Source organism: Lissotriton vulgaris, unplaced genomic scaffold (genome assembly GCF_964263255.1).
Source record: "Lissotriton vulgaris unplaced genomic scaffold, aLisVul1.2 SCAFFOLD_1371, whole genome shotgun sequence".
In the NCBI taxonomy this organism is placed as follows: Eukaryota; Metazoa; Chordata; class Amphibia; order Caudata; family Salamandridae; genus Lissotriton; species Lissotriton vulgaris.
In genome coordinates this window covers 47582-65286 of record NW_028246465.1, presented here as the reverse complement: position 1 = coordinate 65286, position 17705 = coordinate 47582, and the positions used below count along the sequence as shown (strand labels likewise).

Sequence of the window (17705 nt, the reverse complement as noted above, 5' to 3'; positions counted from 1 at the left end):
CCAGGCATGTGGAGGAATGTGAGTTGGGTGGGGATATGTATCCTAATAACATGCTCATCTCTTTTGAGGATGCGCAGCTGCAGTTCGGTTTGGGTGCTCGACAATTCCTGCAATATGCTGGTCTGAAGGAGATGGCCAAGCAGATTTTGGTGTTCTGGGCATCATCTCGTCTCCTTCATGTATAAGATGCTGCAGGCTGAGTTGGTACATTGGGCAGTTACTAGTTCAACACGCTTGGAAGGCCAGTTGTTGGACATGGACTGGCCTGGCATCGGTGCGCTAGTGAAGACTGTGTCTGAAAACCCACGCTTTAAGTTAATCCACTTACATTTTAAACACCATACATATATCATCCTGGAGAAAAAATGCATTGATTTATCTCAGAGTAATCGCCTGCTTTCCCACAGTGTGGTTTTGTGAATGTAGACTTTATACATCTGTCGCGGAACTCTCAGTGGATGGGGTATCTCTGCTCAGATATGTTGGCACGGCTGTAGTGAAAAACTGCCTTGGCTTGTGAACTAGTTCCTCAGCATTATTTGTTGGAAAATGTTACCCGGCCCAAGAAGCGCAAGATGGCATACTGCTTCTTACAGCTGGCCCTGGTGTTGGCTAGGAGGAGGGTTGCCATTACCTGGATGGGAGTGAGGGACCCCATGGTGGACCAGTAGGTCTGGGATGTTTTGGAGTGGTCCGTGGCTGAGGAACTTCAGCTCTGTCGCACATGAGCAGATGCTAAATTGCAAATGGACCCGGAGCTTTGAGGGGAACTCTGCGATATATTTCTGGGTGACGAGAGGTGGGGTACTCCAGAAAATGGTGTTTCTGCTGAGAGTGAATCATATCTGATTGACATGACTAGGAACATTATGGGTAGAACATGTTAATTGGAGCCTATACCCCATTTGATATCCGCTTTGATGCTTGTGTGATATGCTGCTCACAGTTTGTGTTCATGACTCTAGAGTAATAAGATTGTACTGTCATAGTTACCTCAGTGCGATTCATTGTCAACAATGCTAACCTGATATTTGTTGATGGTAAAATGATAAATAAAGGTTTAAAAAAAAAAAAGATAAATTAGCTTTCCAAAGTATGCTGATAGTTACACGGTCACTGTGGATTTAGCAGCCTGGGCCACGGATGAAAGGAAAGTGATTGGCCGATAATTGAATCAGATTTCTAGATTCGCATTGTGCTTCTTTGGCAGTGGGATGATGACGAGAGTGTTCTTGATATGCAAAGAGTAATTCCTGATTACAGAGAGGGGCTTTAACAAAAAGTGTTTTGAGATGAGTAAAATGTGGGAGGCTCAGTTTGATGGAAATGCCACTACACCTGGAGACACCAGTGGTCCTAGAAGTTCTATTATCGGAGCAGTGGGTTCATAAGAAGTAGCAGCACCCTTATTAAGCAAGAAAGCATTGGTGGTTGTAATTGGCACTGACAATTTTGTAGAGAAAAACAACTGAAAAGATTGATGCGCAGCAAGCGTTTACTGTATGAACCTAGGCCGTCAAAGGACTGTTAAGGTGGTGCGAGAGTGGTAAATGAGGATAAGGGAGTGGCAATCATTTCCTTTTAGATACAAAATCATATATTGAGTCCAAAATTCAGGAGTGGAAATGTGTGTTTTTTTAGTTGGAGCATAATCTCTTTGTAGCCAAGATCAAGGAAGTAGCACAATAGGTGACCCCTGTGAACTTTCATAGTTTCTGCTATATTCCTGGCATTCCTCCTCTGCATTTAGGGAAATTAGGGTCACCATAGAACAATTAAGAGAGTCCAGATTTTTCAGCAATCTTTCAAAGCACTTGTGACTTCTTTTTTTCTGAGCGTGGCTGTTCACTGAAGGGCCAAGAACGGTGGAAAGCAACCTCTGAGAAGTCAAGAAGATGAACATTATTTAGTTTTGATCCCACCACTTATCACCTCACTGAATCCTGTGATGTAGCTCAGATTGCTCATTCATGCATGCACATTTTTCAGTGATAGCTTCTGGGATTGTGAAAAGTTTACTGCACAGACTTAATCTGTTGTTTGTGTCTTGCCTGTCAGTACAGCAAGGAGAAAAAGATTTGCTTTGTACTGTCAGTTGGACAAAGACTCAGACGTTTTCTATAGTTTCGCAGTGACTGGCAATCATCCAAGGCCCAGGTCCAAACTTTTCATAGGATGTTACAATAAAAGAATACTTGTCGACAAAATAAACAAGTTGAAATGAAATTTGATTTGTAGAGCGCATGGCTGCCCGAAAGCGTCCCAGCGCTTGCTTAGGGAACCCGTCCTGGTATTCCCCTGCGAGATAACCCATTACTGGGCATCCCCAAGGTGAAAGCCAGGCATCCCGCTGCGAGGGGCCGTTGTGGAGATTAAGCAAGCTATTGCCCAGAGTTACAGAGCGGGACTCAATGATTGGAATAGGCACCGAGGCGAGAATTGTCAGGTCCGGGGAAATTTGAGCCCAAGACCCACCGAGGCGGGGAATTGAACCCTGGTCCGGGCCAGACCTCTGCATCAGGGTCTGCCGCTCCAACCACTTGAGCCACACTCTCCACAAGTTAGGGGTCCTTCTATCCCCAGGATCACACTGATGTGTAAACAGAAGCAAGAGGTCAAAGACTAATAGTGGAATCTACATTCACAGGCTTCCTGACATTTTGTACTGATTTTAGGAGCTTTCTCATTGTTATGTATTTTTTGTTGTTTTTGTAACAAAAAAAACTTTCTCTCAAAATATGGATGCCAAAATGTTCATTTTATGACTGGATAATATTCTCTTACATGCTCATCGTGTAATTATTGATTGGTTAGAATGTTGATGTTAAACAAGTATTTTAAAACTCATTTGAACGCAAATCTGTTTGTGAGAAAGTCTGCTGGGCTTTCATCAGACCTTGTTTACCTGTTCACTTGGCACACGTCCTAATAAGGGTAGAAATGTCAGTAATGAGTCTAGGTTGGTTGTGTATTTAATGCTCAGAAAAACATGGTATTAAAGTCTCACAATAGTAAATTGTCTTTCTTTTCTTCTGTACAGGTCCTGGGTGATAGGGGCCATTGCTCTCCTCTGCCTTTTAGGACTGACCTGGGCCTTCGGCCTCATGTATATCAATGAGAGCACAGTCATTATGGCCTATCTCTTCACCATCTTCAACTCTCTGCAAGGAATGTTTATATTCATATTCCACTGCGTGCTACAGAAAAAGGTAAGCTAGGGCACTGTGCGCTGCACAGTAACTGTAAGGATCTACCTTGTTGCTTAGCAACAGCTGGAGGATGATATCTTCAATGTGGATTATGTAGAGTCAATTTCTGTGCAGTGCATCCAGCAAACTGACTTTTACTAAGCGAAGGTGAAATTATGCTCATCATTGCACCTAAGAACCAATGAATTTCACTGTGTTTCACTGAAACTCTTCGAAGGAAACAAAAAGTAGGACTTTCCCCGAAAGTGAACATTGAGGGGTTCTTGTGTGGCTTTGCTGTAGGAGACTGTGCTTTATTTTTCATACAATGCAGCAACATAGACAAAGTGAAGTTTGCATCCCATACACTCAGTTGTGTGCAATTCTGTCACTAAACATCTTCGATCAGATATTCGACCAGTCCGTTTTGCTAGTAGCAAAGGGCGATTTTTTTTTGTGACGCTCAAAACAGATTGTACTAATGTGTCTCAGTCACATTTAGCAATTCCAAACGGGGTAGCAAATGACCTGCCTCATCAAGATGCATGAGGCAGGTTGGATTTTGCGACCCATTGGGAATGTCAATCTCAAAAGGGAGGGTGGCCACCATGTCTGTGTTTGATTTTTAAATAAAGCCACTTTCTTTCTCAAATGCAGCCCGTTTTCTGATACTAAAACTACATTTCTCCATCCAGTAAAATTAGATAACAGTTGCCTAATTGTTTCCCCTAAAAGGCTGATTTTACTAGAAGACAGATCAAGAGCAAATATCAGTGTCCTGGAGAAATCCAGGCTGATCCTGTTGTGTTTTATTCAAGTAGCGGCTGGCTCCCTAAACTCAGCGTGAACATTTCAGATGTTTTCTGTTACAGGTTTACTCTTACATTTCGAACAAATTTCCAGTGTTTCAGCCATTCACAAAAGGTGCTTGAAGTTCTCCAAGAAATATATATTTATTACTTTCTGGAAGTACACCTCGCATGGAGTTTTCACGAGTTGTAACTTTTTCAAAACAAATCATAAAAGTGGACTTTTTTCCCATTTGAAAATCTATTCTTCTCTTCCATTAAATATGGAGGCATTCCTTCCCATTCTCACCGTTGCTCCTTCCTTTTGCGGAAATAACTTTGAGAGTTTTACATGATGCCTGAATGCTTCTCCACAAATGTAGTTGTTTGTGAAGCCTCAACTATGTACACCAGCAAGATGGTTCACCGAGAAATGCCCGCATTCCCTCCCAAATTCCTAAATTTATGAAATGCAGTTATTCTGCAGCACTGGTAAAATGTCTTCTTTTGTAATTGCACATTTCTAACGTAAAATTCCACCAGCAATATCATAGCGCCAGCTTCTGCCCGTGCAGGTAAAGGCGGTGGGGCAGTGAGCCAGGTTGGGGGGGGTGTTGATTTCGACAGACGACAACGAGAGAAAATGTATTATTTATTTAATTTTTCCTCTTGGTCGTCTGTCGATCCCCCCAAACCCAGCCCCACCACTCTTACCTGCACGGGCCGCAGCGGCTCAATGCATTACTGGATTGAAAATTTACAAAATACCTTTTTTTTTGCTAAAGTGTGATCAACCAAGTTGTGGGCAATTCTATGTTATTCAAGGCTTTGAGGATCTATAAGTTGGAATGCGCAATGTCAGAAGAATGGATGACATTAGAGTGTGAAAACAATGGAACAGACCATGAAGTCCAATAAACATAATGGGCCAGAACCACAAAAAACTATTTGCACTTGTAAGTTTGGCTTATGTGTGACACTTGCATATTTAATAAAAAATCAACTACTTTGGACATTCACAGATGTTGGTTTAATACTTGTTAAATGATTTATATGTGTGAAGAGTTTTCTTTGAGTAAATCTTCTCCCTGAGGCGAAGAGTGGACAGTCCAAGCGTGATTTGAAAATATGTGCACACTGACAAATTTACTTGGGGGTATTAAGATACTTTTAGCAGATGGTTTTCCCTCAATACCAGTACTTTGAAATCATGAATGCAGCAGGGTAGGCCTGCTGTCATTTGTAGGGCTCTATCTCTGAATGTGCAACTGTTAGCAAGGATGCATGGACTTAATGAATTAGGATTTTTGCAAGCGTTAGCAAAAAGCCCCTTTGCACCACAGCAGGTTGATACATCAAACACATCAGAAAGATTTCACCTGGAGCCATATCACATTGTGTGATTAGGGTGGCCAATCTTTTTTATTGTGCGAGTGTAATCTTGTGGAATTCACATCTGAGAGAACCATTCCACTTGGATTCTAATTCAGGTTTATTAAATTTGATTTAGACCACTCCTGACGTCAACAAATACACATTATTTATAATGCCCTTAAAAACAGCTTTATGCTTTTATGATTTTAAAACATTTATCATAATCAACTTTAAAACAACTTTAAAAAACTCTTTAAGAATTTATACAATTGATAACCCTCAAATTCATTAGGTGGTGATTTGCATGGCTTAATTAAACATTGTGTAGAAAAGACATTGTATCTTAGACAGATGGGTCTTAAATGCCTCCGCCGGGCTTCTATTAGGGTTGGATTAGGGAAAACTGTCAATACATGAGGTAGATCTTGTGTTCCTCCCTTACACAAGTCGCAGAGCTCTGTTGTGTTTTCAGATTTATTCAACTTTGCTTTGTATACTTTCAAAGGAAGAATTTCTAACCTTAGTAGAAGAATACAGTGCCGAACCCTGTGATCTAGTGAAAAATAAGTGTATTGCTCAGGGGATTTATATTCTGTATTTTTTGCATATTGTGTATAGTGTTTTAATTTAAGACAGTGTTCTAATTCCAAGTCAAAGCTTCATCTTGGTGTCCGGTGCTTTAAGAAGAGCTTCGTGTGCCAGTGTCCAAATTTGTAAGCGTGCTACAGTGCAGTGAGACAGGTTAAGGGCTATATTAAGATACTTGTTAAAAGTGTATCGCAACGACTCATCCCCGAAAGTTTCCAATTTTAAAATATGCCTTAAAGATTCAGAATCAGCATGTAAAAGGTGATATGCCCATCTTAATATATTCGAGATAGCCTTAGTATATGTACTAGCTAAGGAGTGCTCGAGGCGAAGTGCTTGGACCAGAACAGCTTGATTTACTTTTACCAGTTTGTGTGGAAGATACCCTTCTCTCGTTTTTACAAATTGCCAGGTTTTAATATGTATGCACTCGAGGGCATACATTAGAATCGGAGGGATTTTCATACGATAGACCTATAGCAATGGTTGGAAGTGCTAGTTTCCGGTAGAAGGATATAGCCTCAGTAGTGCCCCTACATGGGAGTCTGCCTTTCGCCCTATGTGATGTAAATCTGAGGAATTCTGTAAACTTTGGGGAAAAAACTCGACCTAAGTAAGTATATTCTTTAACAGACTCTAATGGTTTTCCTTCTAATGTCCAATTAAACGGTTGGAGTAGTTTTTTCCCCTAAAAGATAAAATGGTGGTTTTCGAAATGTTTGGGACTAGAAAGTTTTCTTCTGCATATCAATTTAGTGCATTTAAGTTTCTTTGTAGTCCTATCGGTGTAAGATCTAATATCACAATATGATGTCAGCATACATTAAAATATGTAAGTCACTTTCGGCGGGAAAATATTTACTTGAGTAAACTGTTTACCCATGTTCCCTAGAATACTTGGTTGACCCTTATATGTTTTTCTTGGAGATTGATTTGATCAGAAAACGTCTTCCAAGAACTGTAAATTGTGGCATGGCAAAGAGATATTTTCTACTCAGTTCAGTTTCAGGTCCCTGTTGATATTGTACATGACTTTTGCACATAAGGTATACTCTCATATGGGATTTTCACACTGACGACTGCTGAAATATACAGTGTGCAGTACTCACCATTTATGGCACAAGGAAGTTCGTGATTTTACCCAACACTATCTGTGATGGAATCCTGCCATTGATTCATCTAACAATGGTTACGAAGACTGCTTTGTCCTTTCAACCCAATCAGGAAAGAGACAACGGATGGCTCTCATCTTGTATGATGCGATTGCCGGATGAAGGCAAGCCTTATGACTGCTTTAGTGCTTTTCGAATCCCTGACCATGGGGCGGTTCTAAATGTTTTTTTTTTTAAGATACTGTAAGCCTGAAGGAAAGCATTAACGATCTATATCAGTTTTCTGCACAATTCTCCTGTACAAACATCGCCCCTTCATAGCCAGCAAGGCAGGCCAGTAGGTTAATCACATGCGTGTTGCAGATCTTGTGTTCGATCTGGTAAGGCAACCATAGCCCTTCATCCTTGTGAAGACATCAAACTAATCACCACTAAACTGGATAATGGTAAAACCTGTTATTTACAGCATTTAGAAATAGCACACCTTTGACATTAAGCAACATTGAAGAGCAAGATTTTATAATATAATAACAAGATGTAACAATACGATGCATCAGTGGCTCATGTGCCTTTGTCTTGTTCCTGCGAGCTCAGTGTGCTGTGTAGACCAAAAATCAGGTTCCAGTCTTGGGTACGGATGGTGGGCGAGGAGGGGCCCTTAAAAGTGTTGCTTCAATTTTATAAACGTAGAATCTCCTCTACTCAGGCTCTCACACCCCTACATCTGCAGTGTTGACTCTGCCTTCAACTCCTTCAAACCTCCTGAGAAAATCTTCAGAGAAACCAAACCCGCTCCGGGCAGCGCATCGCACTCCGCACATGCAAGAAAGAGCTTCACCTCGACAAACGATAATCAATCTGCGAGCGGAATATATTTTTTCCAGTCACTTCGCATGCCAACTGCACCAGTCCAAGAGATAGCTTTTCATTACCTGAAGCCTCTGAAATCACCTCGGCTCGAAATGTAACACTGTGTACACCCAAGGGGCCTTGAGCATTGTATCTAGTTCCAAGCAAAACATATCTTTTCTTCTAGAAGAATGCACTTTTCAAATTGACCTGCATTGACACTCATGGATAAACCCCTCCCTCCTTGCAAAACTAAGCATTTTCCAAGGCCACGCGCAGAAAAAAAGCCAGTAAAGAAAGGCCTGCAGACACCATCTATTTTGAATAGTCCATATGCTGTATATCGCTGCCTGCAGGCCTTTTCATAAATAATGCGTAGGTAGTGCATTAATGGCGCACAAACACTCACCGCCGCTTGATGAAAGCTCCTCCATCATGGCATGAGAGGTAATCCTCAGTGGTTACACATTACTCCCGGCCAGGGGATTGGATGCGTGATGTGTAGGCATGCTGCGGTACATTATCATGCAATGAGGACAGTTGTCGCTCATGCCACAGAGAATGAACGCGGTGTCTTGTGCCCAGTTTTAAAGTGTATTGTATGGATAGGTGTTATCTAAGCCCAAAGGCTCATGTCCCTTTTGACGCCATACACAAAGGTCGGAACTGAACCAGCTTTCATTGGAATGGAGATTAATTCTAAGCAAAATGTGTCTTTGCTTTGGATTAGCAAAGTGAAAGTAAATTTGAAAATATTGTTTGGAAATGTACTGTCATGATAGCAAAGGGGGTTTAGAAAAGAAGGAAAATAGCTGTGGAACCAAATAAGTAAAAACACTAAAACTGTATTTATGCAATGAAGTGAAGAGATGGTTGGATAATAGTTATTTTATCCAAAATGGAAAAAAAACCTGAATTATGCATAAAGATAACGAAATAATGTGCTGTCAATTAATGATATCGAAATACTCGATTCTATGTCTTGATTGTTCTCAGTTCAAGCATATCCCTAACACAACCACAAGTCCAAGGGCCTCATTTGTGGAATACAAAGGAAGCAGTTCCTCCAGGCAACAGGGATATCTAAGTGTATAATGAATGGTTAACTTCTCTATTTCTGTATTTCACTGTTTTGGAGTACTCTGCTTGTGAGTATAAGTACTTGTTAGTATTAACTGGTGCTGTGGTGTTTTGTAAAACGCGCATGTTGTCAAAACGGAAAGCAAAGCCATACAAACGGTACCTACAAATTGTTTACAGTATGTAAATGTACAGAAAGAGAACATGGTAGAAAGGAGTTACGTATTGCTAATCAAATCCTGGATTGTTAAGATTGTAATGCAGCTTCCCCTTTGCACCCGCCTCAGTACTGCAATATTAGCATTTTTTTTTGTTTTTTAACAGAAACGAAATCTTGCCTTCTCTTGGGTTTTGCTTATTTTGCCTAATGTTTTCCCCTACCCCTTACACTTGTCAAGGGTAATTTTCGCTCCCATGAGTAAGATTTGGGCAGAAAAATGTCTTGTGTGGACTATAACACCAATATGTGCAATAGCCGAGGAGTATTTTTGCTCCAAATAGCCTCTCACCTTCTTTTTCACAGAATATGCCCTCAGATGCAATGTTTACATAGACGTCCATTAAAACTCCTTTCCCATAATACATGTAACGTTTGTTAAAAATATGTGTATTGCATGAGGGAAAAAATAATAACAAATTTGCCCACACCTAAAAGTCACACTGAGGAACAGCACTTTCACTCGGCCACCCTTTGTAAGAGTTTTGAGGGACTTCTTACTCGCGACTCTTACATCAGGTGAATTTTACATCCTCTGGAGTCCTATTGGTAGTTACTTTGTGGTCTTTTCTTGGATCTTCAGAAGGGCATTCTCGATTGCATGCCTACTATGGATCCTTTACAAGCATTGTTAACAAATTCCTAAATAAAGAACATCCAATTTCCTACATTTAATGACTTGGTTTTCCTCAACAAAAGCATAAATTGCCTGTCTTAGTCCCTTCCCAAATTGGTTTTAGACATACTGAATGCCTTCATAGTAGGTACAGCACACATTTGCTCTAATTGTACTCCGGATCCATCTGTCTGCAGCCACTTGCAATGGACATCTTCCAATTACATGAGAAAAGGCTGTGCCATTAATGAGTTCTGCAGAAAGTAATGTTAGATTTACAGTTTGTAACTAGCTGTTGGAATATCAGCTAATGGGGTAACTTTTTTTAATCGAATAGGTACGCAAAGAATATGGAAAATGTCTGCGCACACACTGCTGTAGTGGCAAAAGTACAGAGAACTCCATTGGCTCAGGGAAAACGTCGGGGTCTCGAACACCTGGTCGATATTCCACGGGTTCACAGGTGAACAATGTAAGTTGCCCAATGTTATTCATTTCCATTCACCGTTATTTATTCTTATTTGTGTGCAACTGTAATAAAGGGGTTAAGGAGCACTGAATAAGGAGAACCATGTATAAGTCCTTCCAAACAGAGACGAGAGAGAGTGTTTTTTTATATGTGCATGTGTGCAAAAATCGCAAGTGAAATCCTACAAACAGCTCACCATACCTGACTTAAAGCACCGATACCCAACTATTTATTAGAGAATACATTTATTAGGAGGGTGTACCACCCCAAGCACCCCCCCTTGAAACCACGCCCCTGTGTGTACTTAACCCAGAGGAGTGGAAATTATAAGTTATTGCATGCCTTGGCAGGGAAGGTGGGTCAGCTGTCGCACCAATTCTCGTTCATCAGTGAATAGATTAATTAAGTAAGATTTTGTTTGGATCCATGGTTTACAGTTCAGTGTGGAAAACATATCAACATCTTTTTTTGAACTACCATTACCAGCCATCTCGAAAAGCACACAGACACAGGCGTACGTACGTACGTACACGCACATGCGTGCATGCACATACACACACCACAGTTGTGGCAGCTTTCTAATAACAGATGCATTCACAGGTTATGTTGGTCCGCTGTCACAACATCTTCGGTCCATCTCTCAGCCCTCAATAAACTGTCCAGTCCAGTCTGGCTGGATCAATCATCCGCTATTCCATGTGATAAATGCACCAAAATGTTTACTTGCTTGATGGCTACATGCCCCCACTTAGGGAGAGTGCTAGACTGTCCTCCAAAAGGTAAAATGGGTAATGGAGTTGACAGAACACCCCGCCCGTTGGGAGCAAGACCCAGGATAGATATACAAAATCCTTTTCTAAGAAACACATGTGCATCTCGTGGAGGACGGACACTCCCCCACTTCCAATTTTTTATTCTGTCTTTTTAACTGTTTTTTAACTGTTTTTTCTTTCTTTTTTTTACAACCTGCTCTTTTTTATTGCCAATGGCTACTTGTAATGGTTTTTATTAACTGTACAATAAAGCACTTACTTATTTACTTCTTTACTTACATGCCCCCACCCCACACGCACACACTCACTCACCAACACAGTCATACAAACATAAACAAACACATTTTAATGCAGAGAACTTGTTTAAATCAAACTGTTTGGGCTATCATGACTGTTCACCTGGGCTGAGCCTCAGGAGTAACAACACAAACTTGCTGCAGCTGAATTATGGGAAATCCGATTGAATGACTCCCTATTCTGAAATAGCAGCGGCTCAAGGCTGCTGTTGGCACTTGAACTGCTTGACTGTCTCTTGTGGAAAAGTTTCATTAGTAATTAAGAAGTAGTCAAGTGGTGAAATGTCCTTGAAGCTGTATTTGAATCATGCCGTGCAGCTCTTTATGCACGGGTCCATACATATGAAGTGCGCTTTGTATTAAACGCTCAGCGACACTTTGATCAATATAAAGCAAAGCACAAATTCGTCCTCTATTGCTAATGGATCTAATTATGTCTGACAGTTCACCTATTAGGAAAGAAACATGCAATTAATACCAGTTTCTCTGCCTCCGAGGAAAACATAGTGCTTGATTTTCGTTCCTTTAATGGTTCCTTTGTACGATTTCCAGGATTTCTGTGGAGAAGTATAATGTATTCTACTTCAGCTCATTCTGTTAGAGAGCATATGAGTGCCATTCACGTAGAGTCCATGACATCTGACCCTCTGGGTCAAAGGGTATATATTCGCTAGAGGAAGCAAAGGGAACAAAATGGTGGTTTAACCATCTTTGGTATTTAAAACCGCACAGGCGCCGTAGCGGCTCCTGGAGGGAGTGCTGCGGGGCGGTGGGGTGGGGCGTGGCGCAGGAGGGACAGGGTGGAGGGTAATAAACTCTGGCATAGGGCTGATCAGAGTTAGGTAAAGAAATAAATAAATAAAACAAATTAAATTGGGTGCGCGGCAACGCCAAATGCGTTGCAGCATGCACAGTTTAATTTGTTTTACTGCAACAGAGAAACAGCTATACATCTGTATTATGCCCTACTACAACCCACTACCATGGAGATCAGAATGGTAAAGGCGGCACTAGGATGATAAGTATTTTCCTGTACACTGACAGCAGCCATGGCATTGAGACTTGTTCCCAAGACAGCCTCTTTCAGCAGTGACCCAAATAAGCAAATAGGATGTCCACCTAAAAAGAAAATCTGTACAGAATAGGGTTGGAATATTAAGCTGTCTTGTTTAGGTGCACTTTGACATAAGTATTGATATATTGTATACCAATTGGAATACAATTAAAATATTGGGGAAAAAGGAATGATAAGCAAATTGAATAAAGCCACCTGTAATGACAAGGATTATATACTTAATTGGTCCAAAGGAGTGTTGCAAGCCTTTTTCCATACATGCTGCAGTACCGTCAAAAGTGTGCAGTTGGGAAATAATGTCCCCTGTGTCTCCCTTCTGACGGGCCCGACTCTAGGTTATCTATGGTCTCTCTTTCCCTGTTGTCAGGGGCAACATTTTCAGACTGTTCCGGATGTTTATCTCATATCCTGGAACCTGTGGTTAACACCTTAACGGCTATGGAACGTCCAGCTCCAGTGCTGAACGTTCTATTGCGCAGGTGCAGTTGGAACGTCCAATGGCCGACGGCAACACTCCCGAGGTAGTGGTGCCGTCGGCCATTGGACGGGCGCAGCACTTAAGGTGTTAAAACACAAAAAGTGTGCTCTGCTTAAAAACCACAAAAAAAAAGAAATACAGGTACCAGAATGCTGAGTTATGTGAGCTAGAAAGCTACGACTGGGTAAACATCTTACACCTGATATTATACCAATTGTCAAGAGATAGTTAAGTATATGGAGTGTAATAAAGAGGTGCACTCATTGACTCACCCACTTCCTCAACTGACTCCCTCACTCTCCTACCCATGACACCTTGACACAGACGCACCCTGATATCTCGAAAACATTCATTCTCCTGGTTGTTCAACTGTCTTCATTATTAAGACTGACTGTCTTGCATGAGTTGGATTGACAGAGCAGGAAGACCTGGCCATTTATGCACCGATCATTGATCATTAACTTAATTCCCATATGTTTCACCAACAAGGCATGCAACATCGAATGCAGCACATACAGTAGCATAGGTAGCCTTACCCCATCCCATTACCAAGTGATCTTTGTCCCAGAGCAGGAACATAAGTCTCTTAACCCACCCTGGTTAACTTAACCACTGCTTGGTTCAAAGAGTTAAGGTGCATCCTAAATGCCTTTGGGGTTGCTGGTCTTGGTGACTCAGGAGAGCTGTAGGGTGGCTCACTTGCACGAGTGCATCCATTCCAGACATATGAGATTGAACTCATGATCAGAGGTTCAAGCTCTGGCAGATTCCCACCGCCGTCCATTGTTCTACGGTTGATAAAATATGTATCATTAAGTTGGGTAACAGTAAACAACTGTTATTTGGCACCAAGTTGATCCCCACCCCCCATGAATGTGTGCTTTACAAATCCAAATGATTGTTTTAACAGGTTTTATAGATTATGGGGAGAACATTGCATTTTCTTCAAGATATTGTTGGTAGACACATGAAACTGCTCTTAATCCCTTAATTTCAGATGCACCAAATCAGAAAGAAGCTATACATACACTGCTCTGAAACTCAAAATGGCACGCTTAACAATGCTCCTGCTATTGTTTATTATGCTTTATTTATAACCATTCAATTTCCTCTATTTTCCCCGTATCTTTTATGTGGATGCGGCCCTGCCAAGTGTCATGCATTACACAGCAGAGTAATACATTTCAGTGCAGCTTCCTGCAGTGCTGCACTGAAATGCAATGTAGGAGAACCTCTTTGCCTTTGCAATGCTCCTGGTGCTTTGAAAGTGCTCTGCTGCCTGGAGCTGAGGAGAAGTGAAATTGCCCTCAGCATGCTCAGTGTTAGGCAGTTGTTGGCTGGCCCCTCGCTCCCTGGTGTATACTGCTGCAGGCAGAGGCATGAGTGGGCTGTGTGTTGATTGGCGACACACTGCTGGGACCTTCCACTGACCAGTGACCACAGTGGATCAAAACTCAGTCTCATAATCATTGGAGGGCAGGCAGGGACCTGCCCAGGCTGCAGAGCTCAGTAGATGGCGCGCAGGCAGAAGGCAGGCCAGGGCTGCAACTAGGGCTTCATACTGCTTAATAGGGAACAAATATCTGTTATATATATCATAACATAGGTATATGTGCTTTAATTTACTCTCAATAAAGTGTCACCTAAATTGTCACACTTAAGGCCATGACCTGTCACACCGATGCACAAGGAAAACAAATACATGCCACACATAAGCATTCTGAAAACTTAGCTGCTATGTAGAATGCTGGCGAACATATGTAGATGAAGTTAACAGCAGGCTCTGAAAGCCGGCCTGCTCCACAGTGGGCACGAATCATTACCCTGCAGCGGTGGTGCAATGCTATGAATCACCATTGTCTAGGCTTCTTACGTTTCACCTTTCAGTGTTTAGAGGGAGACGTTTGGAACTAGCTGCGGACGAGTGCAGAAAAGAAATAGAGCTGTCGCGCACGTGCCCATAAAGAAGAAAGCGATGAACGCGCGTGCTGTCGGCAAATCAGTAAACCTCTTATTTCATCCTTTCTCCCTCTCTCCACAGAGCCGGATTCGCCGGATGTGGAACGACACAGTCCGAAAACAGTCCGAATCCTCCTTTATAACTGGAGACATAAACAGCTCGGCCTCCCTCAACAGAGGTAATTATAGACTCCTGTTCATGGTTATAACGGATGACATTGCTTGCAGACCCTAAAGTGCATTTGGCTTCATGAAATCCTGCCCCCTCCCTTGCCTTGGGGGGTAAGGACACTTCAAAAGAGTGCAAAACGCAGTGAGGAAAGCATCGTTAAATTATTCACAGAATAGACCAGATTTAACCTTTATTTTGAACTATATTTCTCAAAATGAGCCAGGAACTAATCAACATTTTTACGTAACGTGAGAGTTTTTGTGTGTGTTTGTCGAGCAGGTGCTCAGAGGTGTCTATATTTTTTGAAGTGCATATTGCTCCTTTCATCTCTGTCCGTGGCAAGCAAGTTTGAGTCAGTATTTTTTGAGAAGTACGCTGTCTTGCGCCACAAAACGTAGTATTTTATATTAAAAAAAAAACTCAACATCCTGATACTAGGCAGGCCAGGTGTTTTGTGAGATAAAATATCCCACAAAAGCTGCAAACACGTTTGTGGGATTTTCTGCTGTGCCTGATTCATACAGCTGTGTAGGCTTCCTTCAAACACTCCATTAAGGTGGAAGGTGTATTCACAATAGCCTGTATTTGTCTGGAACATGTGCTGCACAATGATACTGAGAATAAAGGGGTTGGATAATGGAACTGCGACGCACAAAGGCCATTTTACCTGCAGACAAGATTTAAGTTTAATGTTTCATTCCGAGTGCCTCCAGTATTCATGGACTGCACCCTGCCTTGTTTTCAGACAGGCTTCTAGCAGAGCGGAATACTTGTGTCAGCAGTAATGTTTGCACATTGTAAGTCCTGTGTTGTATTCTATAATATTCATTCCTTTTACGACTAGAATAGCAGCACGGGTATTTGCAGGTTGCATTATATGCAAACGCGATAACGCAATAAAATATATGTGGGATTCAGATATAAGCATAGGCTATTTAGTGGTTCTGTAGTTGCTGGATACGGAATTTACTTTTTAGTGAATTGTTTTGGCTCAATCTATTTTTAAGATGTAATACCAATGGTTTAGGGATTTGGGGGGGGGGGGGGTAATGGTTGACTTTGGGATACGTTCACACTTGTTTTTATCTAAATCATTAGCAAAGTATGTATTTTGTAGCACTTTTATCGAAAAAGGTTTACATAAAATTATTTTTTTAAGTTCAAGAAAATGTTATTAAAAGTAACAAGGTGTCAATGAGAAATACAAAGTAATAACCTCAAAGCACTAGATATCAATTATGCCATTATAAAAACATACGAGACAAATTCATGAATAACAATATGCATGAAACAAAATACATAAAGGAAACCTTAATCAATGAGTTATAAAAAATAAGAGTAACGTTAAATGAATCAGGGTGGCTTAAGAACTTCTTTCTGTGAGATATGTAGCTGAGAAAAGCTTTTGGCGCTAGCATCGAAAAATGTTGTGACAGGTGACCATAAATCCAAATGCTTAGTTGCTAAATTTATAGGGTTAACAAAAGCAGTATCTAATTTATGATTATGGCAAACAGCATACCACCAGGCTCTGTAAGAAATGTTTGTGAAGTCTTTCCAGTTGATAGTGATTTGTTGAAATGCTACTGCTAATAGCAGATCAATAATTTTGACATTAAGTCTCACATTTTCCCAAATAGGTGAAAGACTTCCCAAGAAAATATTGATAAAAGAAAAAGAAAACCCAGTACCAAAAATTAGGTTAATTTGAGCCCATACTTCCATACAAAAATTACATATAGATGAACATGAAAATAGCATATGAAATAAATCAGCATTTGGAGATGAACATGTCCAGCAAGCATCCGACACAGTTGAGAAGCTCTTGCTTAAAGCCTGAGGTGACAAAAAAAACCTATTATATACAAAAAATAAAGTCTGCGTTGTATTTGCTGCTCTGGATGATTTTCGTAATTTAGTCCATACATTCTTCCATATAGGAATTGGCCAAGATGTCTGGAAGTCTACTCCCACAACTCTTCTGCCTTAGATTTCTGTCTCAACACATCATTGCCCTGTAAAAAACTATATATGGTGGATGCTTTGGGTGTAAGTTTTAATAAAGTATGTAAATATGAAGTAAAGTCCAAATTATTAGGAGTAGTGGAAAGATTAGATAAATGAGTATAAGTAAGCATCACTGCTTCCTTTAAAAGATTATACGTAGGAGCAAATGAAGAAGGTAGGTTAAACATCTGACTGAGCATGGGAAAAGACAAACAAATTGAGTGAGAAAATAGTTGGTGAACCCAGAGTAAACCCCTCTGTCTTCAAGTTTTCCAATAAATGGGTTTATTACGAATAAGCACATGTTTATTATGCCATATGGTAGATTTGAGGAAGGAGTTAGTGGTATAATGAGTAAGGGAAGGTTATGATTCAAGGAGTTTAGTGGTGAGTTTAATTATAGGGGTAGAGAGGGAAAGCAGTTTGCGTGAGAAAGAAAGATATTCCTGAAAGGAAAAGGGGGAAAGGAATAGTCGCTCGATTGGTGTCCATAGAGGGCAATCATCTGTGGGTTCAAGTAGCCATAGGGATGCCTGACGGAAAAAGGAATGCCTTTTGGTAAGCCTGAAAATCAGGGAAATTAACTCCACCCTCCATTTTGGAACGATATAACCTCGACAAGGACATTCTGGACTTCTTATTATTCCAAAGAAAGGAGGAAAGG

The 17705-nt window shown here is 41.0% G+C and overlaps 1 protein-coding gene across 1 annotated transcript in view; it reads left to right on the top strand.

Annotated features, from left to right (window-relative positions):
• The window catches only part of LOC147665952 (adhesion G protein-coupled receptor L3-like), a 477982-nt gene extending 462539 nt beyond the window's left edge, over nt 1-15443 (top strand). Inside the window, exons 17-19 of the mRNA XM_086949385.1 lie at nt 3041-3209; nt 10150-10284; nt 14945-15443. Of these exons, the coding sequence (XP_086805511.1) occupies nt 3041-3209; nt 10150-10284; nt 14945-15097 (457 nt within the window). The 3' untranslated portion in view covers nt 15098-15443. The remainder of the gene's footprint in view (nt 1-3040; nt 3210-10149; nt 10285-14944) is intronic.
• Nucleotides 15444-17705: the final 2262 nt, after the last annotated feature.